The sequence below is a fragment of the Carcharodon carcharias genome, chromosome 11 (genome assembly GCF_017639515.1).
Source record: "Carcharodon carcharias isolate sCarCar2 chromosome 11, sCarCar2.pri, whole genome shotgun sequence".
Taxonomy (NCBI): Eukaryota; Metazoa; Chordata; class Chondrichthyes; order Lamniformes; family Lamnidae; genus Carcharodon; species Carcharodon carcharias.
The window spans coordinates 148,239,476-148,267,103 of record NC_054477.1 but is presented as its reverse complement, the minus strand read 5'-3'; the positions used below and the strand labels follow the sequence as shown (position 1 = coordinate 148,267,103).

Genomic DNA, 27,628 nt, shown 5'->3' with positions numbered 1-27,628 from the left:
ATACTTAATAAGCCTTACTTTGTGCAGTTTAAAATTAAAATAGAAATGCTTTGCATAGTAATTGGGTTTCGCATGAAGTGCATTATTCATTGATAAAGAATAGTGTGCATTCCCTTTTGACTCCTTTTACAATATAGTGACCACGCACTTGGAAAAGTGCTAATTGGATCAACTTGGATTTTCACAATTTCTACGAAGCTGTTTCAAATAAAAGTTTGCACATGTAACAGGTAGGCATTGATATGAGTTAAGTACCTGTAGTTAAGTAGCATTAATGACCTTTTTTAACATTTTCCATTCACCAAGAATCATTATTAATGCTACTTTTTGGCATTAGCACACATTATGCTAGATTAAAAACAGAATTACCTGGAAAAACTCAGCAGGTCTGGCAACATCGGCGGAGAAGAAAAGAGTTGACGTTTCGAGTCCTCATGACCCTTCCACAGAACTTGCGTTCGAGTCCAAGAAAGAGTTGAAATACAAGCTGGTTTAAGGTGTGTGTGTGGGGGGCGGAGAGATAGAGAGACAAAGAGGTGGAGGGGGGGGTGGGGGTTTGTGGTTGTAGGGACAAACAAGCAGTGATAGAAGCATATCATCAAAAGATGTCAACGACAATAGTACAATAGAACACATAGGTGTTAAAATTAAAGTTGGTGATATTATCTAAACGAATTGTGCTAATTAAGAATGGATGGTAGGGCACTCAAGGTATAGCTCTAGTGGGTTTTTTTTTAATATTTAATGGAAATAGGTGGGAAAAGGAAAATCTTTATAATTTATTGGAAAAAAAAAGGGAAGGGGGAAACAGAAAGGGGGTGGGGATGGGGGAGGGAGCTTACGACCTAAAGTTGTTGAATTCAATATTCAGTCCAGAAGGCTGTAAAGTCCCTAGTCGGAAGATGAGGTGTTGTTCCTCCAGTTTGCGTTGGGCTTCACTGGAACAATGCAGCAAGCCATTATGCTAGATTGTCTGATTAAAAGTTACACGTATCTACAATCTCCTTTGCTGCTTGTCATTAACAGAGAGCGATTGCCTTATTTTCGAACAAAGAAAAAACCAGAATGCAAACGAAGGTTGTATGCACAAATTAGTGTTTTAGGATGAAATTATACAAGCACATTGATATGATATGTTTAGCAATAGAATACAAAATGCAGTTGACAACACCTGAGATATAATGGACTGTGGTGGAATGCAACTCACACTTCGATTGTGGAAGAACTCTGCAAGTACACATCACAGAATTACATAATTTTTACAGTGCAGAAGAAGGTTATTCAGTCCACCATCCCTGTTCTGGTTCTCCAAAAGTGCCATTCACCACATTGGCCCAGATTTTCCAGTGCCAGGTCATCTAACGGCATCTGCCACTAGTTTGACATGTTAAATTAGCTAGCTAGGTTTTATTTTGCATGGCAAGTTGCTGAAAGCATGGGCTGAAAACAATGTAGCGAGCGAAACAGGAGGCTATCTGAGATAAGAATGAACAGGGGCAAGTGAGTGTGTATCTCCTTTACCAATCAGGTTGAAGGGTTGTGAAATAAACAGCAGAAGAACTAGAAGGAGGTGCAAATAAAACTGGGCAAACTCAATGTGAAATCAGGTGCCAGAGCAAAAATAAAGAGTGAATAAGATTGGATTGAGAGAGAGAAAAAGACAGAAAGGGAAGGTAGAATAAAAATAATTTGTATGTTTCTTAAAATCTCAGACAATTAAAATCTGAAGGGATAAGGCTCAGCACCTCTAATAGTTAATTTTAACTGCCAGAGAGGTTGACTGGCAATAATTAACACTTATCAGAATAAAAGGGTACTTTAGAGTGGAATAGACAACGCAACTTTCTGTGGCTAATTTAATCTCTATCTACTGTACAAATACAGAAATTTGATGCTGTTCAATGCATTTCAATGGTAAATCGGACAGCGAGATGCCACTTTTGCGAAGCTAACAGCGGAACCGCACATCTTGGACAGCAACGCTCAATGTCCTCATTTAAATACCCATCTGGCCTCGAATAAAGTTGCTGTAAACATTTACTCATAAATAAGAGCAATTGTCATTAATCTCGCCAATAGTTCGACCGCAAAATCTGGTGCATTTTTTGGCATGTTTTTGTTTCCCCCTAATGAGGAAAGGAGGCAATGGTCATCGAAAGAATTCTGCATAACAGTGGCCAGCAGAGCCAACAGGGGGGAATCAGGCAGTTTTTTTGTGTGCCCCAGACAGGAGTTATAATCCGTCTGGTTGCAAACCCCAAGAAGGTGAGATCGTATTCCGGGGAAGTCTCAGTTTTAATTTGTTGAGAGTCATGTTACACACCAGAGTTAACACTCGTATCCCAAATCCGTTTGCAAGATAGAATCAAGAGGCAGCTTAATTGCACCTTAAATCTATCTGAATCGATGGTGTTTTTGTATTCAGCATCTACAGATGCGTTGCCCTACAATGACAGGCACAACTTCAGCAGCAGGGAAAAGTGGAAATATATTGAAAATGTAAAGAAAAGTTTCCACTGTCCCTCATGGCTACATTCTCCGCCAAAGCGATAAAAATAATCGTTCAGATTTTTGCAAAGTTTAAAAATTAAAACAGAAATGCTTTGCATAGTAATTGATTAGAAGCTCTAGGTAAAGTGCATTCCTCACTGGTAAATAACTTCTTAATTCAATACCATTGGAGCTGTTTGCATGTCCCACCTCCTGTCTCTACCTCTTGCCAGTGTGCCTTACCTTGTACACAGTGATGGGGATGTCGATGATAATGTGCAGCAAGTCTCCCAGAGCCAGACTGGCGATGAGGATGTTCGGTCCATTCCTCATGTACTTGTTTTTGTAAATGATTCTCAGCAGGGTAGAGTTGCCGATGATCCCCACCACGAACACCAGGCAAGAGACGATGGTGTTGATGTATTTGAAGGTGCCCTTAATCTCTGTTCGCTGCTTGCACATGGGGCGGTTCATGTCCCGGCTCCCGTTCTGGCCGGCGGCGCTGGAGTTGAAGATACCCTGGGGAGTGGGCGCGATCGGTCCTGCACGGGTCGGTTGCATCTTAGCGGCATGTTGAGACTCGCTCTGCCCCTGGACGCCGAGGACTGAAGTCTCCCCAAGGGTGAGGAGGACGAGGAAGAGCAGGGCTCCAGAACCGAGCATGCTGAATATCCCCGGCACCTTGTCCTTCAGCACCAGGACAGTCACTGGGAGCGGAGAGAGTTTTCCACTTGGAAAACAGAGGGAGGAGGAGCTGGAAGGGGTGGGGGGCGTCCAAAAAGCCAAGGGACGAGAAAACGCAGGAGATAATTCAGCCAATTCCACTTATTCACTCCGTGCAGTTAGAGGAGCGTTGGGGACGGACTCCGATCTGTCATATGGTGAAATATTAGCATCGAATCTCCCAGTCAAAGTTCAGTCAATCTCCGATAAGATCGACTGCGTTTTACTGGGGTTTAGTTATCTCCTGGGCGCATTAACTCTATTGGCAACAGAAATAACGAGGGAGACTCCCTATTAATGGACTCATGATGTACGATGCCTTATGAAAAAGTTTTTTTTCGTTAATGTTTGACAAATAAACTTAATTTTTTGTTTGCCCTCCCTAGATACTTCCGTGCAGTAAACGATTTGCGCCTTTTAACTGCTCAATGTTGAATATCTCCACTTCACTGTTAACCAATCGTCCTTATCTCTCTACACTAAATCTATTCACCACCTCCTTCATGGCTATTCTGCTTTTACAGGTATTTTGAGGTTATCAGCCTTTACTGTACTGTTCTAACAGACCCCCCAGATCACGCACTCACACACACACTGGATGGAGATGGGGCGGTCAGGAAATTTTTATCTCTCTCTCTCTCTCCCAACCCCCAAGTAAAGGAGCAGGACAAGCAGCAGAAGTTTTCACCGGGAAAGCTAGCCCGCAGTTTCCGGGCGGTCCACAGAAACTGCTTTTTCAATCTCTCCCCGGCTTTCTTCACGGATCAGCCCAGACTCCGCCCGCAGTCTCAGGCTCTGCATCATCGGCTCCCGGATCCCAGGCAGAGAGCGGGACATTCCCATCGCACCCCCCCCCCCCGCCACCCCCTTCCTGTCTGAGGGGTTTTGTTTAAAAAGTAGGGGACGCGGGCTTTGCGAGGCACATGGACCAAGTAAGGCAGATTTCCATCATTGCCGTCTCCCCTGCTAATAATTCACAAGGTAGGAGCCCAGAAGGCGCAGTTTAATTGTTCAGTTCAGAAGTTGGGACTGTTTCCCTTGGAGAAAAAAAGTAGGAGAGGAGATTCGATAGAGGTGTTCAAAATCATGTGGGGTTTGGACAGGGAGAAACTTTCTATAAGTGAAAGGATGGAGAACGAGAGGGCACAGATTTAAAGTAATTGGCAAAAAGAAGCACAAGCGATGTGAGAAAAAGCTTTTTGACCTAGCCAGGGGTTAAGGTCTGGAGTGTACTGCCTGGAGTGTGTGTGTGGAGGCAAGTTCAACTGAGGCATTCAAGAGGGGGGGGGGGGGGGTTAGGAGATTATTTGAAAAGAAACAACCTGCAGGGTTACAAGGAGAAGGCTGAGGGATGGCACTGGGTGAAATGGTCATGCGGAGAGCTGGTGCAGACTGGATGGGCTGAATGGCCTTCTCCTGCACTGTAACAATTCTGTGATGTTGATTCTGAATTCAGCCATCAGAAGGTATTTTGGAGTTCGCCCAGGATTTCACATCATATTTTCTCCATTTATGTCTGGAGAGTCGTATCCCATGCGAAACTTGATTTCTCGTCCTTGAATTGTTCAAATTAATGTGAAACAGCAAAAGCAACCTGAACCTGAGGAAATCAGTAAGCTTAGAATCTTTCTCACAAATCCATGCTTGAGTTCCTTGAATTAGCTTGCCACCCTGAACTCTAATCAAAGGCCCACCTTGTCCACGACCAGTGTGAACCATCCATGCTGGTCCTTCTCAATTTGTCTGGCGTGTTTCACATGTTAATCCTTACCATCCTCCTCCAGCTCCTTTCCTTCATTGGCCAGCTAAATGTGACAACCCTTGTTGAGTTCCACAGCGACCCATCCAGTTATAGTCAAAAATCCTCCTGTAATGGCTTCTGTTTCAGCCCCACATTGTTATCTCTGGAGCCTACTTGAGGCTCTATCCTTGCCGCCTCATATTCCCCATCTACATGATGCCAGCTTCTATAAGAACACTCGCAACATCTTGGATAAGCCGTAATTTCCTTCAGTTCAACATTGGGTAGATGGAAATTATTGTCTTTGGCCTTAACCTCCATGACGTGGAAGTCGAAGGGGATGAGGGTGATGGGGTCCTGGAAGGCGAGGGTGCAGGTGATGAGGCCACTGCACTGGCCATTTGAGGCAGGCGTACTCATGAGGTCCTCATTGCCACAAGATTCCAGGAGGATGATGAGATGCAATGAAGACACTCCTGATACCTTCACATTACACGTGGGAATATCTAATACCTGCCTGGCTGAGGGCAGCGTGTGAACGCTCTGTGAAGAGGCTCATATCATGGAGATGCTGCTGAGATACAGCGGCCACGTGGACTTTAAGGCAACTTAATCCATTAGTAGGCTTCATCACCTGCTCCCTTCACCGCACCTTCACCTGTCAGGAATGGTGTCGAGATGAGGGGGCAGCCCCACCTCTAAGATGCTGAGAGCACAGAGAACATCATGGAACCCAGTGACGCTCGGGTATGAGAATCTTGTAGCGAACACAAACCACATGGAGGTGCTCGCATCACTGACCTGGTGAGTGGCTTTGAAGCCGGACAATCACTGTGCTCAAAAGGTTACATTCTGCACAGAGGAGAGGCCCTGGACTGCGGCACCAGCCTTCATTTTGCATAGGAAGCAAGGTTTTACATCTGAGTGTCATGAACACTGCTCATCATAACAGGGAATCATAGACAAAGAGACATTCTTGAAAGTGTATTTACAATGGTCAACATTAAGTACAAGTGATTAACACCCATGCCCACATTATGTAACTATATCTTTTTGACCTACCTAACCCTGTTGCTACACCTTGGTGCTCCTCCAATATCCGCAGCGGAGGTGGAGATGGTCTACTGATTGCTATGCTCTGTTGTCTACTCTAAAGCTAGGTCCCACTGAGGTGTGTGACTCTGTGCTGATGGAGGGTGTGGGTGAGCGTTGTGACGGGTCTTCAATTTCGGTGTCTGCGGATTCCTATTCTATGGTATCCTTGGGGTTGGAGTCGAGATCCTGGCTCATGGACCCCCTTGGATGCTTCCCAGATGTACCTTCGGAAGCAAGGAGAGATAATTAGGGCATGGCAGGGGTCTCATTCACAAATTGTTTGATGGATGTTGCATTGCTGGATCCTCACTTGGTAGAGCAGCGCCCACCTCACTGTCAGCACAGGAATGGTCCAGGTCGTCGTTGGCCAGCTGGATGACTTTATTTTCAAAGTCTGTGAAGGCCTTGATGTCAGGCATTCCTCCGCTAGTCTGTGACCTCTCCCTTTTGTTGTGTGCCAACTTATCCTGCATGAATCCAGATGGAGAGAATGTAAGCAGGACATCTGCCGGGCCAGGTGAGAAGGATGCCTGGTATAATGGTTGGTGAGTGATGCCATGGATGGGATGAGGACATGATCCACAGGGTATATGAGGATGTGAATGAGAAAGTGAAAGGGGATGTCTCTTGAATTGGCTGTAAGTGAGATCCCTGTGGATGTGTGATGTGTTTGTGAGTGTGTGAGTCGAGAGTGATGAGAAGAGTGACTTACCCTGGCGGAACGGAGGAGATTATTCATCCTCTTTCAGCACTGGCTGGCTGTCCTCTTTTGTAGGGCATTGGCGCTCACCACCGCTGCCTCCACCTCCCGTGTTGGACTTGTCACCTTGGATGAGGTTCTTTGCCCAGAGCGGGGGCAGAGGACATTGCGGCTGGCCTCCACTACATCTAGTAGGTGCTTGAGGGAGGTTTCAATAAATTTGGGGGCAGCATGGCTCCTCCCTTTGGCAGCCATCAGTTCCCAGTAGCTTCCTGTCCCTTGAGGAGTGCTAGCTCTGTGCAGGGCTGGCCTATAAATATGGCACTCGATTTAGTGAAGGCCTGAATCAGAGGCTGCCCCACCAGTGATCCAATGTGCCTCTCAATTTTTTAAACAACATGGCATACAATCTGGCACAAAAAACTGCCATTGCCATCGGCAGGTCACATGCCAATTTTCCTGCCCGGTATCAGGGATGGTTTCTGGGACAATTCTGCCCTGAGTCCCATTTACCCATTGCCAAGTGTGCCTGGCCATGCAGCATATCTGGAATGTACCACACAGTGTAATAAACATTCCCTTTAAGATGCACAGGTGCACAGATGTGCAACAATCTAGAATGTACCATGCAGTGCAACAAGCAGGCCATGCGCAACAAAAATCTTTTAAAAAAGAGAGAACATTGCCCATCAGCGCTGTGCTTTCTGACTTACATTGACTTCCAGTTCACCAATGCCCCAATTTTAAAATTCTCACCTTTATGTTCAAATCCCTCAATGGCCTCTATATTTATCCTACAGCCCATCATTCCTCCAACTCTTGTGCATTCTCCACTCCCTTTGCCCCACCTTTAGTCCTTTAGGCTTTATGCTCTAGAATTTCCTTTCTCAGTCTCTTCACCTAACTGTCTTCCTGTAAATTGCTCTAAAACCTACCTTCTTGACCAAGCTTTTAGTCACCTGCCCTAATACCTGTTTCTTTAGCTTGGTACCAATTATTGTCAGATTATGCTCCTTTGAGAGGCCTTGGGACATTTGACTGTGTTTTACTATGTTGTAAGAGTCAGATTGTGGTTGGGGGAGGAGTGGAGTATCCATCAGAACACTGCTGACCAGATGATCTGTGTCCTTGCTGTTGATCTGTTTTTTATTCCACTTGATTCTTGGTCTTCTGGAGGTCTCCCAAATTTATACTTCATCTTTATCTGCTTTATCACTTACCTGTTTAAGCCATTCACATGTTATTTATGCCTTGCATTGGTCTTTGATTATCTTGCACCATTTAATGATCCTCAGTTCACCACTTAGCAGGCCATTCTATTTCTGTGTGTGTGTTTGTGTGTGTGTGTGAGAGAGAGTGTGTGTGTATGTGTGTGTGTGAGAGAGTGTATGCATGAGAGAGAGTGTGTAAGTGTGTATGCGCGTGTGTGTATGTGTGTGTGTGTGAGAGAGAGAGAGAGAATATGTGCATGTGTGAGAGAGAGAATGTGTGCGTGTATGTGTGTTTGTGTGAGAGTGTGTGTGTGTGAGAGAGAGAGATTTTGTGTATGTGTGAGAGAGAGTATGTGTGTATGTAAGTGTGTGTGTGTGGGACAGCGTGTGGGAGAGTATGTGTATGTGAGAGAGAATGTGTGTGCGTGTGTGAGAAAGAGCGTGTGTGTGTCAGAGAGAGAGTATATGCGTGAGTGTGTGTGTGTGAGAGAGAGAATGCGTGTGCGTTTGTGAGAAAGAGAGAGAATGTGGGTGTGTGGGTGCGTCTTTCTCCCCACCTTCTTGTTTTATTCCTTTTTAAATGCTGACCATCAGTAATATCTGGCCATCTTGACAAATGGGCCAGGACATGTAAACAGATGTTGCTGAGCATTTCTGGTAATTTCTATTTTTATCTACACAAAGCACTGCTTCCTGCATCCTATCAACACTCAATCTCACCGACTCATCACTCCTTTGGTCACTGAATTACAATGATTCCCGGCCCCAATGTCTTAAATGTAAAATGTTTATCCTCTTGTCTCAGCTCTCCAGTCCCCCAGCCTTTCAAAGGCTCTGCATCCCTCCAGCCCAGGCCTCTTGAGGATTCACCACTCCCCCCCCGCCCCGCCCCCGTTGGTGGCCATGTTTTCAGCTGCCTGGGCCTTATGCTCTGATTTGCCTTCACTGAACCTCTTTACCTCTCTCTTCACCTTTTAAGACTCTCCTTAAAGCTTACCTCTTTTCCAACTTTTAAGTTACCCACTCCTTTTTTGGCTTGGCATCTTCTTATGTTTGATTGCACTTCTGTAAAGTGCCATGTGACTTGTTTTACATTAAAGGTGCTATATAAATGTGCATTGTTGTTGAGGTTGAAGGAGGTATATGATACGGGGGATTGGAAGCAGGCCAAAGCGGTACTCACATTCAAAAAAGGTGGCATAGCTGACAACCACAAAACCATTCCATGTAAAATAGTGAGATCTGTTATTATGTGTAAACTTAAGAAGCACTTGTCACACCAGTGACCTTGTTAACAGCAGTCAACGTACAATCAGAAGTGGAAAATCTCAACTAACCTCCTGCAATCCTACTGAAAAATGATAAGGCCTATGATATGATGCATTTTGACTTTCGAAACATTTTTTGGCGAAACTTTGGAGAAGGCAATCAAAGCTGTGGAGATTCAGGGTAAGCCTTAAGCATGGATAAAAATGGGTTGAAAGGTAAGGAGCAATGTGTACTCGCTAGAGAAATTGGTCTGGACTTTTGTCGGGTCGGGACGAATTGAGAGCCCTTTAAAAATGGCGTGCGAGATCCCATCTCTGGCAATTTTAATCAGCGTGAGATAAGGGCCTGGGGCTCCACTGCAGGAGTGAGCAGTTTAACCCACCCATTCCCCGACAATTTTGCTGGAGTTGGGCCCCTTCAGTAAATAGACATGGTCCACTGCCTCTCAGAATTCACTTCAATATTCCATTGATCAGCACTGTGTAATTATTGAGATGCATTAAAGTACTTTTCCCACTGGGAAATGTTCTTAGGCATTCAAAACTAAAAAAAAAATATTGCTTGGGGTCTCTAGTGTAAAAATCTGAAGTGATTTAATGCCCATAGTCCTTTTAAGATGAAAATAAAATGCCTTCAGTAACTTTCAGTTATAGAAAGAAAAGCCCCCACCTGCATCTAGATTGCTTTGATTGAGAAAACATCTGGTGTGGCTTAGAGAAGGAAAAGGCCATCTGTTTTTTTTAAGTTTCAATAGACTCCATTGTTTACATTTCCCAGGGTTTGTTATCATAGCTAAGCCCATTATGAATGCTTGGCTGAGTTTCGAAAGTCCTAGAACCACTTAACTCAACAGCAGGCTGAGTTCGTATTTTGATTTGCAGTTTTAAGAAGTTATTTAAAGATTATCTGCCTTTGATGTGGTTAGTGAAATAGATGTTTGTTGTTTTACAACTGATAGACCACATGAGCGGATTCTAAGGCCAGGATATTTCGGATGGTGGGGTTTCCCACCCCAGCAACCCTGCCTGCCACCCCCACCCCCAATTCATTTCATGCTCGAATGAGCATCAGTTGGCTGCAGGCAGGATCTCCACCCATCACTTGGGAGGAAGTCCCACCTTAGAGATCTGCCGGCCAATTTGGTTGGCTGCCTGTTCTCTAGTCCCTGCTTCTTGAACCACTGAAGTCCATGTGGTGTAGGTACACCCACAGTGCTGTTAGGGAGGGAGTTCCAAGAATTTGAGCCAGCGACAATGAAGGTGTCGTGATATGTTTACAAGTCAGGATGATGAGTGACTTCCAAGTGGTGGTCTTCTCATGTGTCTGCTGCCCTTGTCCTTCTAGATGGTAGTGGTCGTGGGTTTGGAAGTTGCTGTCTAAGGAGGCTTCGTACATCTTGTAGATGGTACAGAATGCTGCCACTGTTTGTCAGTGGTGGAGGAAGTGAATGTTTGTGGAAGGAGTGCCAAACAAGTAGGCTGCTTTGCCTTGGATGGTGTCAAGCTTCTTAAGAGTTGTTGGAGCTGCACTCATTGTTGCACCTCCCTAACTGCCTTTGAAATAAACGGCTTACGAAGCCATTTCAGAGGGCAATTAAGAGTCAACCACATTGCTTTGGATCTGGAGCCATATGTAGGCCAAACCAGGTAAGGACAGTAGATTTCTTTCCCTAAAAGGACATTAGTGAACCAGATGGGTTTTTAAAATAATCAATGGTAGTTTCATGATCACCATTACTGGGAATAGCTTTCAATTCCAGATTTTTATTACTTGAATTTAAATTCCACTGGCTGCTATGGTGGAGAATCACTGGACTAGTGTCCTAGAGGCTGACAGGAAAATTCAGGGGACCTGGGTTCAAATCCCACCACTGAAGATGGTGAGATTTGAATTCAATAAAAATCTGGATTTAAAAGTTTGATGATGACCATGAAACCATTGCTGATTGTTGTAAAAGCTCACCTGGTTCACTAATGTCCTTTAGGGAAGGAAATCTGCCATCCTTACCTGGTCATAGAGTCATAGAGGTCTACAGCACAGAAGAAGGCCCTTCAGCCCATCGAGTCTGCACTGGTCAAACAAGTACCTAACTATTCTAATCCCATTTTTCAGCACTATGTCCATAGCTTGTATGCCATAGCATCGCAAGTGCACATCCAAATACTTCTTAAATGTTGTGAGGGCTTCTGCCTTTATTGCCCTTTCAGGCAGTGAATTCCAGATTTCCACCACCCTCTGGGTGATTAAATTCCTCCTCACATCCCCTTAAAACCTTCTGCCACTTACCTTAAATCTATGCCCCCGGTTAATGATCCCTCCACCAAGGAGAAAAATTATGCCCTCATAATTTTATACACCTCAATCATGTCCCCCCCTCAATCTCCTCTGCTCCAGGGAAAATAACCCCAGTCCATCCAATCTCTCTTCACAACTAAAACTCTTCAGCGCAAGCAACATCCTGGTAAATCTCTGCACTCTCTCTAGTGCAATCACATCTTTCCTATAATGCAGATTCCAGAACTGTACGCATTACTCTATCAGTGGCCTAACCAGCATTTTATACAGTTCCAGCATAACCTCCCTGCTTTTATATTCTAAGCTTCAGCTAATAAATCCCATATTCCTTCTTAACTACCTTATCTACCTATCCCGCTACCTTAAGGGACCAGTGGACATGCACATCAAGGTCCTTCTGATCCTCGGTACTTCCCAGGGTCCTACCATTCATCGTGTATTCCCGTGCCTTGTTTGTTCTGCCCAAGTGCATCACCTCACACTCCTCCGGATTAAATTCCATTTGCCACTGATCAGCCTATCTGACCAGCCTGTCTATATCATCCTGTAATCTAAGGCTATCCTCCTCACTATTTACCACCCTGCCAATTTTCATGTCATCCGTGAACTTACTGATCAACCCTCCTACATTCAAGTCTAAATCATTTATATATACCACAAACAGCAAGGGACCCAGCACCAATCCCTGTGGAACCCCACTGGACACAGGCATCCAGTCACAAAAACACCCCTCGACCATCACCCTCTGTTTCCTGCCACTCAGCCAATTCTGGATCCAATTTGCCAAATTACCTTGGATCCCATGGGCTCTTATGTTCATTATCCCATGCGATTCAGTCTCCCATGCAGGACCTTATCAAAAGCCTTGCTGAAGTCCAAGTGGACTACGCCAAATGCATTGGCCTATCTACACACCTGGTCCTCTTCTAAAAATTCAATAAAATTGGTCAGACATGACCCCCCCTTAACAAAACCAGTCTGGTCTTGCCTACATGTGACTTCAGACCCACAGCAATGTGATTAACTCTTAAATGCCCTCTGAACAAGGGAAATTAGGGATGGGCAATAAATGCTGGCCTAAGCCAGCCATACCCACAACCCAAGAACGAATTTAAAAAAAGCCCTGCTTTGGGGCATATCTGATAGCTGCCTGCACATGGCAGTCTGAAGTGCCTATCTTTGGGGGAAATGGTTGCCCAGGTGGTCCCGACTCCAGCCATACATTCTTCAGCTCCCTATATTAGCGGGAAGATCAATTCTGCCAAAAAAGTGAGTTTTCTTCGGAAGGTTTTTTCCCAGTGTCCACTCCCATGTGGAGGTTAGAATGTTTCACCTCAATGAGTACATTATCCTTCACTGAAAGTTCAGATCCCAGCTGAGCCAAAGAGGTTGGAACTCCCTGGCTCTAACCTCTTGCTGCCTTTGTAAGGGACAGATACTGGTGCTGCTACAATGAGGAAACTCCCGGCACAAACAAGCCTCTGCCATTTGCTTAGGGCTCTGCTATTGTCCCACTGGTCAGAGCGTGGTGGAAAACCCAGAGGAAGTTTGGTTCTTCAACCCTGTGACACAGTTCTTCACCATCCTTCCTGCCTGTAAGTGAGCCAGCTGATATAAATGGAGAAGCCTTTACGACTCTATCACTGAAAAACTACCCTTGTGATATAAATGCAACACAGCAGCAGCAAAATATAAGATAGCGGGGAGGTGGTGGGGGGGTGGTTGGGGTGGGCGGCGGGGGTGGTTGGGGGAGCGGAAAAGTGTATTTGACCCCTTGCTTCTTTTATTAAAGAGAGAAATAGCAAGTCAAAGTGTTAGCTGTATTTTCTCTCCAAGTTGCAGGACTGATAGTAGCAAAACAGAATCCAGAATTCAAATGGTTGGAAAATGTTATGATTTCAAAACGGGCATTCACTCAGTTTTATGTCTTTATTGGCTTGATGGTTGTGATCTGGTTCAGCATAAACAGAATCCATGCTTTGGTCCAACTAAAACTTTGAAAGTACAAGTGTCTACATAGAGCTTGCCCCAAAAATGTGTTGTGATAACCATATATGGATCATTCCATTATTGCACTATTCAATCTGGGCTGCAGATTTGGGAACCCCACCCCAGGCCTCAAATTGCGGTTGGGGTCTTGCCAGCTGGACAACGGCAAAGTTGTAGAGTGTAAACAAGGTGCCCCAGGATTCGGAAACACATTAAACTATTTACACTGCAATTTTGTAATTGCATCTTGGCTGAATTTGGAGCTGTTATGGGTGCAAAACAATTGTATAAATAGTGGCTCTAACTGTATGGCAGTGCGGCAGACATGAGGGAATCAGCTTTAAGTAATTCAAAAGGTTCTTTGATTCTTTCCTTGCCATTAGGAATGTACATTTAATTCAATGGACAATACATGATAGGGAATGTGTACAGTTTGAAACCTGCCAACACTTAGGTAAACATTCATTAAATAACTTTGTAAAGGAGATTTTATAATATTGGCTTGTGACTAGAGGCAGTAGCTTGTTCCGCCCTCTATTAGTCGCCTCCATAGCGGTTTCATGAACCAATTAAATTGTAAGCCTGTGAAAATGTGGGTCTATGGCCATTCCATTATGTTAAGAGAGCTGATTTTCAGTGATGTACCTAAGGGGAGCCTTTCACTGCATTTGCACTCACGGTCTGCACATTGCACATATCCAAAGAATCTCATGGCAGGGTGGGCAGGAAGGCCCATCCCGCTGTTACCTAATGAGGTCGAAGGTCCTGGCAACATTTTTAAAGGGCAGCTGGACACACATTCACTGATTTCAGGGCAGGAGCTCCGCTCTACTGCTCCAGAGTCCTTGCAGCACAGTTTGTGGTGGAGAAGCTGATAGATGTGAGAAACCACATCCTGGGACATATGAAGGTGACTCAGCATTGCCTTTCACACATCACTAGATAAGGGCACTGCCAGTGATACACCCATGGTCGGGCCAATGTTTACAATCACAGTGGTCTGTGTTTGCCAATATCTTGACCTTATTGGTACCCCATTGCCACTTGCTGTTCAGCCCCTTTCTCCTCAAGGCCCTGTGCTAACTGGTGACAGGCCCTTTTGATCGAGAGCCATTACCAAGACTGGGATGCCTGCAGCCTGCATCATCGATGCCTCAGTGGATGTGTGAACAAATGAAGTGCTACATTAAGTGAGCATGTCTTTTATAAGTTTCCCTCCATCTCAAAGCTAGGAGGCAAGTGCTAAGGCCTTCACTTGACCTCTTCCAGACATGGCATCCCCACCCCACCCCTTCCAGGTAAAGGACATCCCGGAGGACCAGAGATGGATGTTCCTCCCATTCACGCATGAACGCGTATGGAAACGTTTCTCCTTGACGAGGGTGATGAGAGCCGTGTGCAAGACGCCTGAAACGGACACTTTTCCTCTTGTCTCCACTGCCCTTGAGATTCTATAGAGAGACCATTGCCTTGGTAGCACAGAGAATAACCACATGATCCCTTGTCAGCCATGACCATTTACCCAGGAGGATAGAAGTTTGGAGTTGCGAGTTGGCTGCCCTCCACCAGTCGTGCTCCTAGGAAGCATTTCACCTCCCTCCCTCCCTGTCTCTGACTTCAGCCATTGGCAAATGACACAGAATGAACGGCAGCTGCACTCCTTGCTGGGGTCTCGATGTTATGAGACCCATGAGTTGTGCACAGACCTGCTGAAATGTGGGCTTCACCACAGAGGGGAGAACACAACTGAGCACGGTCAACATCCAGTTGCCTCATAATTATTAGGGCTTTAGTCGGCCACTTGTGCTGACTTGAACTCCACCCACCTGATAAGACCCTCCTCCCACTTTGAGGGATCTCACTGACAGACTAACTGTGTGGTCAAGGCCAATTTGGTAAAACGGTGTACATCAAATTTCAAACTGACTCCCATGTCACCCACCAACATCCCCCCATCACTGTAAACTTACCCAATATCACCATTCCACTCTCTCACCCTTCAACCTCCCCACGTTACCCTGGACCCCATCACCATCCACCTCCACATGGCTTCCCTTCTTTCAGAGCTGACAGCCATTACCATCCTTGTGCCCACCCTGACCCTCCCCCCTCCCATTATCCGAGCCACCTGTCTTGTTCCCCTCTGTGACCTACCCGATGAAGCCTTCACTCACCAGGCACTAACCCTGGACCTGCTACACTACTACATTCCACTGCTGCCTCTGACTGTGACTGTTCCCTCCTATCAGCAGTACCATGAGCTCTTCCCAGGACTACACCGGCCCTGTCTTAGAGACACTCTGCCCCTTTGTCAGACATTCTCCTCCCCGACTCTTCCCCAGACACTCTCCTCCCCCTACTTCCCTGAACATTCTCCCCCCTCTCCAGACATTCTCCCGCCCATCCCCGGGCACTCTCCCTAACCTTCCATTGTAAGTCTGCCTCCCCTGTCCAGTTTTCGCTCCACCCTTTCACCTTACCCCCACCTCTGCCTTTCAGCCTTCGCCTGCCTTCCTTGTCCAGCCTTGGTGCAATGTTTGCTAATGGCAGTTGAGTGAAGTTATTCGAGGTCCTCAAGAAGGAGAAAGCAACATCTACGTACTTCAAAGTCAAGGACGAAGTGAAGATTGCCAGGTGCCCGCCACTTATATATAGTCATAAAGCTGAGCTTTTCTAGATTGTTGCTGGTGGAGAACTTAATTTGGAAGGTGAGGTGGTCTTTTAATGAGCATGCATAAGATGCTAACGCATGCAAATGGAGTTCCTGACATTGTCCTTTGGAAAGCTCGACTTGCCTTTAACCCACCTTGAAAGCCAGGAGAACAAAATTCCAACTGTGCGTCCCGCTGTCAGGAAACGGGTTTTTTGCCTCCCGCCGAATTTTGTGCCCCCTGCCCACCATAATTTCTGCCACTGGTGTGAGCAGAAAATTCCACCCCTAGTATTTTGGTACCACCAAACCAGTTTTTTTTGTGAGAATGACCAGTTATTCTGGTCAGCGACGATGGCAGGGTGGTTGCCGCGGTCCTTGATTAAATGTGCGCCCTTACCTTGCTTCGCCCTTCCAGTCCAGACTCCCTGTCCTGGAGCAAGGAGCGAGCCTGCGTCAATGGGATCCACATGGAGCGCTGGTGAGGAGAAAGAGCAGCAAAGCCATGTCCTTTCGATGTCACCAGCTTAAGAAACCCTTCCCTTAAGGCCAGCATGTTTGCAGTGTTATGGTGAGTTTCTTTTAAAGTTCTTAATGTTTTTATTGAGCAATTTCTATGAGGGTAGGGGGTTGATGGGAGAGTGGGGTGTGTGCGGTGGTGGTTGGGGTTGGGGGAATGGGTGAGGTGGTTATTAATTGTTCAGGTTTCATTTTGAATCAATTTTTTGGTCTTTCCAAATTTTGGTCTGGTTGTTAATCACTTTCATCCTAGATCCTGTGATTAATAGCTGGAGCATCCTGGGGTAAAGTACAGGCCATCAAGCCCAAGGTTTTGACAGTAAGGTCAGTGTTGGAGACATTCTCAGAGGGGCCCATGCAGCGTAATCCTGCCCATTGGAAGCTTAGGCTTCCCAGGTAAATGCCTTGCACATGCTGGGTCAGGACTTCCTCAGGGTTCCATCCAAGAGCAGCAAAGGACTCTACAGTTACCACTATTGCCATCAGAATATCTGGGCCACTATTTATCCCAATGAGGAAGAACACCTACTTGCTACTTGGGGATTGGACAAAATCATTATTGACTGTATCCACAGTGGAATCGCACAACTGGGAATGATTGCAGCATATCTATCTCCCGCCAATTCCAAAAAAGTGACAAAGACACATGTGAACTGAACAATAACAAATCGATGAGAAAATGCCTTGACTTTTGCAGTCAGTGGCAAAGTGAGGGGACCTGCTGCTGACAGTGAAGAAAGCCTTGCTAAGAGACCAAAGGCTGAATTTTACCGGCCCCTGAGAAGTGGGAAGGGAAGCGAGGGGTAGCGGCAAAATGATGGGAACCACGTCGGGTCTGCTCCCTTATGCAGTCCCATAGTCAGGACATTTTACCAATGGCAGGACTAGAAGTGGGCAGTAGACAATGTAAAAGCCCTAATAAGGGCCATTCGTGCCATCTGCTTGTATCTGGACGATGGGGCGACTTCCTGCCCTGTGGGACATGGAGGCAGCCTCCCAGAGGCAGCACAGGTGTTACTGAGTGGGGATAGGGTTGGCAGGTTTTATGCAGCACAGCGAGTGTGCAGGAAAGGCAGCCTCACTGGCCCCAACAATAACCCCATAGGGGTTTCCCCTCTCGTGCTGATTGTTTGAATTTTTTTGTCTGACCTGCCAGGAGGCCTCAGGTCTCCTGCCCACCTCAACTGCTCCCAGTGGCACTGCTGAACTGCCCGCCCTCTGACTGGGAGGCAGATCTTTGGGGCGGGTCGCTGTCCTTAATAGGACAGAAGCCCCCAGCGGTAGCCACTTAATTGGTTACTGCTCATAAAATTCAGGTGAAAGCCCTGCTACCCGCTGGGCATGCCGACGACACACAATTTCCTTCCAACATCAGGGCCTCTGCGCAAATGTCAATTTTTTGGCCTCTAGTGATCTCTGGAGCAAGAACTTTACCTCCTCTCCTTGTGCTGTGATTACATCATTCGTTAATAGGGATTCCAACGTGGAGCTGCAATGTTGTCACCAAGCTGTCCAAGCACCCAATCACATTAAGGAAATCCTACATCAGCCAACCAATGAAAAACACTGAAATCAAATCAATATTTTTTTATAGCACAATAAAGATTAGGACATATAAATGAGGTGAAGGAAGAAGCTGAAATGTTAAGAAAAAACTTTTAAAAATATGATTTAAAAGGTTGATTTTAGATTTATTAACATCACTGAATGACACAACAAATATAAAATTATTTGCTCAGGGTCAGTTCTGTCATTCAGCAGGAGCTATCACTTAATTTCCTGTAAAAAAAAACAGTTACACCTGATTGAACAAGGTGTAATGAGGTTATTGTGGCGTGAGATCCAGAAAAGGGAAAGCTGTGGCAGATCAGTTGTTTTCAATAAATGCTGGCTCTGGAGAAGGTTGGGTGTTGGGGGTGGGGAGGTCTCTACCAGTGGCAGAGCAGTGACTGACAGACAGCAATCCCAGGATTTCCACATTAATCTGTGCTTGTGCTAAACCCTGAAGCTTTGATCTGCTTCAGAAAGGCAGTCCATGGTCAAAAACTCACAAAACCCAAGCCAACCTAACAATTTAAAGTAAATTCAACAGATGCACAGTAATAATTAATTTTTGTGACAAGAGTTAATTTATATGTGTTTATAAACAAACACTGCTGAACAATCAAAGCTACTTAAAGAACCTTATGCAGCTTGTACTTTCTTTTATGGTAGTCAAATAAATGGATCATATTGTACTTGCATTAAGATAAGATCATACGGAGTTAGGGGAAATATATTAGCTTGGATAGAGGATTGGCTAACCAGCAGAAAGCAGAGAGTCGGGATAAATGGGTCTTTTTCTGGACGGCAAGCTGTAACTAGTGGGCTGTCACAGGGTTCAGTCCTTGGGCCCCAACTATTTACAATCTATATTAATTATTTGGATTCTGGGATAGAAGATACTATAGCTAAATTTGCAGATGACACCAAAATAGGTGGGAAAGTAAGTTGCAATGAAGAAATAAGAAATCTACAAATGGATATGGACAGATTAGGTAAATGGGCCACAATTTGGCAGATAGAGTTTAACGTGGATAAGTGTGAGGTTATCCATTTTGGCCAGAAGTATAAAAAGGCGACTTATTATTTAAATGGAGAGAAACTTCAGAATGCTTCAGTGGCAGAGGGATCTGGGTGTCCTCGTGCATGAATTGCTGAAAGCTAGTGGGCAGGTACAGCAGGTAATAAGGAAGGCAAATGGAATTTTGACATTTATGGCTAAAGGAATAGAGTATAAAAGTCGGGAAGTGTTGTACAAGGCATTGGTGAGACCGCACCTGGAGTACTGTTCACAGTTTTGGTCCCCTTACTAGAGGAAGGATGTGGTTGCATTGGAGGCGGTTCAGAGGAGGTTCGCTGGATTAATTCCAGAGATGCAGGGCTTGTCTTTTGAGGAGAGACTGAGCAGTTTAGGCCTATACTCGCTAGAGTTTAGAAGGATGAGAGGAGATCTAATTGAGGTATATAAGATACTAAAGGGGATAGACAAAGTAGACATGGAGTGGATGTATCCCCTTGTGGAGCATTCTAGAATGAGAGGCCATAGTTTTAGGCTAAGGGGTGGTAGATTTAAATCAGAGATGAGGAGAATTACTTTTCTCAAAAGGTCGTGAATCTGTGGAATTCACGACCTCACGGTGAAGTGGATGCCGGGACGCTGAATAAATTTAAGGAGGAGATAGACAGATTTTTAATTAGTAATGGGTTGAAAGGTTATAGGGAGAGGGCGGGAAATTGGAGTTGAGGCCGAAATGAGATCAGCCATGATCGTATTGAGTGGTGGGGCAGGCTCGAGGGGCTGAATTGCCTACTCCTGCTCTTAGTTCTTATGTTCTTATGTTCTTATTAATATTACAGTACCCACTGTCATTATTTCCCTGTAATTCTAAGTTGAATTTTTACAACCTTATTTCAATATTCCTCTGTCTTAGTTATGAATAAATAATAAAAAGATAAATAAATTGTAGGCAGCAGTAAAATAAAATTGCATAATCATTTGAAAATAAATGGGATATTATTCTTGCTGGAAGCAAAAATCGCTTTTGGTAGATTTGTGAATGAGTAACAAGTCATGTTTTTGTAAGATGATCATTTGTAGCAGTAGTTATACACACTATTCAAGACAGCCTCTCTCCTCTGAAATCCGCACATTGACTATTGTCTTGGACTTATTCAGTACAAGTATTCACAACTGCGATTTCCCTAGCGCTTTTAAAATTGTCTGCAAAACTGAATTCACTGCACAATTCAGACAGGAGAATAGAGTTCACTTTATTTAAGCAGCACATTGCAATGGATTTGCAAATCGGAATTCCCAAGGCTAAAGATCTTTGCAAATGTCAACAAGCCTGATTACCGGAAGATGGATTGTGTGAAGTAAAATGAAACACTGGAACCAGCCCTGTCCAAACAATACAACAACAAAAACAGAAAATGCTGGAAAAACTCAGCAGTCCAAACAATAGATCTGCATCCCAATCCCGCAGACAGCTGCTCTGCGATACACAAGACTCGGCACTGAAGCAGTGCCCTGCAGCAACAACTTGCATTTATATAGAACCTTTAATGTAGGCAAAAAAAAAACCAAGGCACTGGGGTGTAACAAAATTGAATATCATATTAAAGAAGGGATAGTAGGAGCAGTGACCAAAAGCTGACTCTAAGAGGTGGGTTTTAAAGAGGGGTTTAAAGAGGCAGAGAGGTTCAGGGAAAGAATTCCACTACGCAGACAGCAGAAGGCAGGGCAGCCAATGTTTAGGTAAAGGGAGGGGACACATACATGAGAGACCATGTTAAGAGTCAGTTCTGAAGAGGCAGTGGGGTTTATAAGGCTGGTGGGGACCACAGAGATAGGGACGGGTGAAGCCATTAATGGATTTGAACAATGTGAGGAGAGTTTTCCCCATGTCGGGCGGGCCGAGCGGGAGCGGGCGGGCATGGACCCAATCGCCGTCCGCGATCGGATCCGCGCCATCATTTTACACGGGTGGCTCAATTAAGGGTGGGCGGCAGCTGATGTACACAGACCGCCGGTTCCAAGGCGATCTGGTGGCCTGTTTAAATGAAGGCCTGGCAGCCTTTGCAAGGCTGCTCACAATGGCCTGGAGAAGAGCACCGCAGAGGGCCACTGAGCAGCACGCAAGCCTGGAGGGTAGGCCAGTGGGGCAGGCCAGGCCGGAGGGTAGGGCAGTGGGGCAGGCCAGGCTGGAGGGTAGGGCAGTGGGGCAGTGTGCCCCTTGTTTCTCAGATGAGTGCCTAGCTGCCCTCCTGGAGGCGGCGGGAGGTCCTGTTTCCGAGGGACAGGAGGCGGAGGCCTCCCCACCTGACCAAACGTGCGCGGGAGGAGGTGGCTGAGAGTGTGAGCTCCCGTGATGTGGTGCAGCGCTCATGGTCCAGTGCCGCAAAAGATTCATGTCAAAGTCAGGGTGCTGACATGCTGGGAGGGGAGCTTCCAGTTGGCGGGGCACCAATCCATCTGCTGGTGTTTGGGCCCCACGTGCTTGTGCCTCCTTGCTTAGCAAAGTGACACCTTGTGGTGCCACATGTGGAGGAGGCAGCATTTGGGCAACGGTGGGTGGTCAGCCCTGGCTTGTTTGGGTGAGTGTGCGGCAGCTGCGGGGTGACGAAGAACTGGAGTCCTGCAATGTCCCACTCTGGCTGGGGTGGCAGGGATGCGATGGGAATCCAGGTACAGGCTGGACTAATCGATGCTCCTCTCTCCTTTTCAGGAGAAGACTGTGCACAATTCTGCAGAGTGGATGCGGACTGGCGGAACCAAGTGCGGTTGGCGATCCTGACATCTTTAGAACAGCAGGTCATGGATCTAGAGAGAAACCATGCTCCCAGGTCCACCAGTGGAGGTGAGGCTGGGGTGCCACAGGGAGGTATGTTTGGCGAACACTCAGGTCACCATGTATGTCCCAGTAGCCATGGCAATGCTGAATGCTCAGTGATTGAAGTTTGCAACATGGGTTAACCATTGATTATGGAAGGATGAGCGCATAATGATCCGGGGGAGCGGCATGCACATTGACATTGTCTGCACTGTAACTAATCAAGTGTCCTTGTTCTTCCTTTCAGCATCACCGGAGCAGAGCCAGGAGAATGAGGCAGAGGGGCCCCCTCTCACACCTGAGGGATCAGAGGAAATCCACTCACCAACGTCACACCATCTCTGCCAGGCAGGCATCACTGCAGATATTAGCACCTCGGTGGGAATTAGATCTTCTGCTAGTGTCCCGGGGCCTATCGGTGAGGGCACTTCACACTCGCTTGAGGTGCGGGCAAAGACAGAGAATGCTCAGGGTGCCGGCAGTTGGAGGACTCCTGGGGACCAGGCACATGCTCTTGGCACTCTCTGTCTCTGCCCACACCTCAAGCATGTGTGACATGCCCTTACTGCCATGCCCGGGACACTGGCCGAAGATCTAATTCTCACCAAGGTGCTATAATCTGTGCTGGTGCCTGCCTGGCAGAGATGGTGTGACGTTGGTGGCTCATGATGTGCCTCTGGAGTTGTCCGTGAGGCAGCAAACTCTGAATGTGCAGCAGGGTATGCAGGAGGATCTGGCGGAGATACATGAGGCTCTGCATGGCCTGGTGCCCGTGCTGGAGGAGTCCAAGTATTACCGATGCATTGAGACTCATAGCTGAGAGCCATGCTTCCTCCATGGTGATAGTGGCGACTCTCGTGGTGAGGCACCTCCAGGAGAACAATCAGGGCCTCCTGGGGTTGTGCTTGGACCTGCAAGCTCTCACTGCGGCATTGACCTCAGCTGGTCATTGCCCTTGTGGAAGATGGTTTGGGCACCAAGTATCCCAGCTCGGTGCCCATCCATCTACGGTGAGCAGGGAGATCTGAAGTGACCTCACCATCGGCACAGCATCTGCCTGTCATCTCTGCGGGCTCCTCTCAGGGTGCTGCGGATGAGGGCAGCAGCTCCTCCACCCCTCTGCCAGTGACCGTGGCATCTGATGAGGCTGCAGTGACTGGGGAGATGCCAGCTGTGGAACTGGCAGCTCCCTCCCAGATGAGGCCATCAAATGCTGCAAGGGCCAGAGGACACCCGCCAAAGTCATCGAGGCCAACAGGACAACACAGTGAGCAGGCTGCCTCAGGTGCCAGTGCCTGCGAGGGGACAGCACCTAGACGTAGGACCCGTAAGTGTAAATTTAAGGCACCTTCGGTACACCACGGATTTCTCACTGGTGCTTAGATGTTGGCCCTTAGTAGTTTATTAAAGACTTGGTGTGATGTCCAACACCATTTTTATTTTGGTTTATGAAGTGACATTTGTTCACTCAATAAATTTTGACATGTTGCCATGCCTCAGGGTGATCCTTTACTTCTGCAGGTGGGCGGGAACCCATGTGAGTTATTTGACTTATTGACAAGGGCCTTAGTTAATGTTACTATCCAGGCAGATTTAGCACTCAGGTATCGAGTGTGGAGTCTCCAGCCCTGGCGTGTGTTGAAGGCTCATATGTGGTGGGCTAGTTGAAGGTTCTTTGGATTAAAGCCTCCCGGGTGTCCCTGACTCCCTGGAGTATGCCTGGATTAGTGTCTACCCCCTCAGCATTCTCCTGTGTGTGCTCATCCTCAGACTCACTGCTGGACTCATCGTGAGCATCTGGAGCAACTGCGTCTACATCTTCCTCGTCCACTGCATCACCCCTTTCCAGCACAAGATTGTGCAGAGCGCAGCATGCAACCATTATCAGCAACACACAATCTGGGGGGTACTGGAATGCGCCCCCTGAGCGGTCCAGGCATTGGAAGCGCATCTTGAGAAGACCGATGGTTCTCTCCACCACAGCCCTTGTGGTGCCGTGTCTCCTATTGTAGCGCTGCTCAACTTCTGTTCTTGGATGTCAGAGTGGCATCATGAGCCACCTTCTGAGGGGATAGCCCTAGTCACCCAGCAGCCATCCATCCAGCCGGGCTGGAGCACTGAAGAGCCCCAGCACCTGGGAGTGTCTGAGGATGTAGGCATCATGGGAGCTGCCTGGGTACCTTGCACAGACTTGTAGAATCTGCATCCTGTGGTCACACACTATCTGCACGTTCATGGAGTGGAAGCCCTTCCTGTTGACAAAGGCACCGGGCTCACCTGCTGGCGCCTTGATGGCCACATGTGTACAGTCTATTGCACCCTGGATGTGGGGGAAGCCAGCAATCACTGCAAAGCCTCTGGTTCACTGTGTCTGACTGGCCTCGTCCCAGCGGTGTTGGATGAAAGTCAATGCACACCTGAATAGAATGTCTGTCACCTGCTTGACACAAGTGCAGACAGCTGATTGGGAGACTCCGCAGAGATCACCCACTGACCCCTGGAAAGAGCCAGAGGCATAGACGTTGAGGGCAACTGTGACCTTTAGAGCCACTGGCATGGGGTGTCCACCCACACAGTTAGCGGAGATCTCAGGGCCTATCATCTGACAGATATAGTTGACTGTCTCCCTTGAGAGACGGAGCCTCCTTCGGTATTGCACCTCAGACATATTGAGGGAGCTGCTTCACCGCCTGTAAACCCTGGCAGCAGGATAGTGGCGTCTTCTGCAGCTCCTTCTGCCTTGGAGTTCCTGTTGCCCCTGCGCCCCTTGTGCCTGCACCTCTCTTTCCAAAGCTGGCTTCCCTGGAGGCTGAATGTGACTCCTGGCTTCTTCTCCCTTCTAACCCTCCCTTCCCCCTCAGAGGAGGTGCCTCCAGTGGAGAGCACAATTCCCATTCCCAGGCTAAGGGAAGATTCCCTGTAAGTTTCAGGCCCGCAAAATGGCCTTTACTGCAGAGTGCTGACCTGAAGGCTTTTAGTCCTGTCCAAGCAGCTAGTATGAGTTTTGAAGTATTCCTGCTCACACAGGCAAGTATCAGTAACTTTCACAATTAAATACCTGACTGAGCAATTCGTGACCCCACTCACCCGTCTTATCCCACCCGTGGATGAGATTTATACAAATGTCTCCTACCCACCTGCCCGTTGCGCCCATGCGACGATCTGAAGATCGCACAGGCCCCAAAAAATTGCAGCCAGTTGCTGCCTCAAGGGCCTTAAGCACATGAATAATTAATGGCGGGCGCGCATCCAAGAACATGGCGCTGGCCCGATGTCACCAGGCATCATTTTACACGTCAGCGTGCAGGACCCGCCCCCACGTGCCAATGGGAAAATTCCGCCCATGATCCATTAAACTGGAAGGACTGGCGCCAGTATAAGTCAGCAAGTACAGGAATGATCGGCAAGAGGCATCTGGTGCAAGACAGGATATAGGCAGCAGAATTTTGGATGAGCTGAATTATGTAGAGAGTGAATAAGATTTCATGGGCAGAATTCTCTGGATTGTGTGGGGGTGGGGGGTTGGGGGGGTGCGGAGCAGAAGCGGGCGGGCTCAGCCTGCTGGGTCCAATGGCGACCTAGTGGCCTGTATAAAGGAAGGCCTGGCAGCCTCGGAAAGGCTGCTCACAATGGCTGAACGAAGGGCTCTGCGGAGGTGACTCATGTCCGGAGGGTAGGCCATCAGGGCAGGCCAGGCCGGAGGGTAGGCCATCGAGGCAGGCCAGGCCGGAGGGTAGGCCATTGAGGCAGGCCAGGCCGGAGGGTAGGCCATCAGGGCAGGCTAGGCCAGAGGGTAGGCCATTGAGGCAGGCCAGGCCGGAGGGTAGGCCTTTGAGGCAGGCCAGGCCGGAGGGTAGGCCTTTGAGGCAGGCCAGGCCGGAGGGTAGGCCATTGAGGCAGGCCAGGCCGGAGGGTAGGCTATCAGGGCAGGCTAGGCCGGAGGGTAGGCCATCAGGGAAGGCTAGGCCGGAGGGTAGGCCATCAGGGCAGGCTAGACCGGAGGTTAGGCCATCAGGGCAGGCTAGGCCGGAGGGTAGGTCATCGAGGCAGGCCAGGCTGGAGGGTAGGCCATCGAGGCAGGCCAGGCTGGAGGGTAGGCCATCGAGGCAGGCCAGGCTGAAGGGTAGGCCATCGAGGCAGGCCAAGCCGGAGGGTAGGCCATCGAGGCAGGCCAGGCTGGAGAGTAGGCTATCGGGGCAGGCCAAGCCGGAGGATGGGGCGGGGGGCCAGTGTACCCCTCATTTTTCTGATAACTGCATTGCTGCCCCCCCTCGAGGAGGTGGCAGCACGTTGAGAGGTGCTTGTTCCCCAGGACAGGAGGAGGAGGCCCCCCCCCTGCCATGAAGAATGGTGCCTGGGAGGAGGCGGTGGAAGTGGTGAGCTCCCACGACGTAGTGCGGCGCATCTGGATCCAGTGTCGCAAGCGCGTCAATGACTTGTTGCGCTCTGGAAGGGTGAGGACAATGTTGGCATTGGTCACTTAACTCAGCAGGTTGGCTTCCCCTCTGCTGCCCCCCACCCCACCCCAACAAGTCTGGGTGAAGTGACTGCATTGAATCATTGACGGTATGTGTCCTTCACTGGGTGGACCAGCAGTTATTGCCTATACTGAGGTCACCCTGAGAGGGTGGTGATGAGATGGGTTCTGCCCCTGCAGCATGTGGTACACTGAGACCCACATTACTGTTTTGGGGCAACCTGGAGGAGCTGCACCTAGGCTGTGCTTGAACTGCAGGACATGTCCAAGTCAGGGTGATGACATGCTGGGAGGGGAGCTTCAAGGTGGCGAGGCAACAAACCATTTGATGCCCTCTGCGCTCCATGTGCTTGGCCTCCTTGCTATGAAAGGATATACCATGTGGTGCCTAATGTGATGTAGACAGCATCTGTCCAAGGGGGTGGGGAACAGGCCTAACATCTTTGTGTGAGTGTTCAGCAGCAGCGGGGTGAGGAGGCACTGGAACCCTGATATGTCCCACTCTGGTTGGAGTGGGCCGTGCGTGAAGAGAGTCCATGTGCAATTTGCATTAATCAATGCTCGTCTCTCATTTTCAGGAGACGAATGCTCATAATGCTGCCGAGCGGGTGAGGACTGGTGGCGGCCAGGCGCAGTTGGCCATTCTCAGCCGGTTTGAGCAGGAGGCCCTGGATTTGGAGAGGCACCATGTGCCCAGGTCCACTGGTGTCAGTGAGGCTGGGGTGCTACGGGCAGGTATGTACGTCCAACAGTGAGGTCAGCATTGTCCTCCCAACAGCCAAGGCAGTGCTGAATGTTCAGTGATTGAAGTTTGCAACATGGCTTGACCATTGCTTATGGAAGGATGAGCGCATAATGATCAGGGGGACAGGGATGTACATTAACATTGTCTTCACGTTAACTGATCCAATGTCCTTGTTCTTCCTTTCAGCATCAGTGGAGCAGGGCCGGGAGGAGGAGCAGCAGAGGCCCCCTCTCACACCTGAGGGCCCTGAAGTCTCACCAGTGTCACACCATCTCTGCCAGGCAGGCACCAGCACAGATACTAGCACCTCAGTGGGAATTAGAACATCGGCTAGTGTCCCGAGGCACAG

At 47.9% G+C, this 27,628-nt stretch overlaps 1 protein-coding gene across 1 annotated transcript in view; it reads right to left on the bottom strand.

Annotated features, from left to right (window-relative positions):
• Window positions 1-3,565, bottom strand: part of LOC121284272 (endothelin receptor type B-like) — a 40,813-nt gene extending 37,248 nt beyond the window's left edge. Inside the window, exon 1 of the mRNA XM_041199618.1 lies at window positions 2,734-3,565. Coding sequence (XP_041055552.1) covers window positions 2,734-3,153 — 420 coding nt within the window. The 5' untranslated portion in view covers window positions 3,154-3,565. The remainder of the gene's footprint in view (window positions 1-2,733) is intronic.
• Between the last annotated feature and the right edge of the window lie 24,063 nt (window positions 3,566-27,628).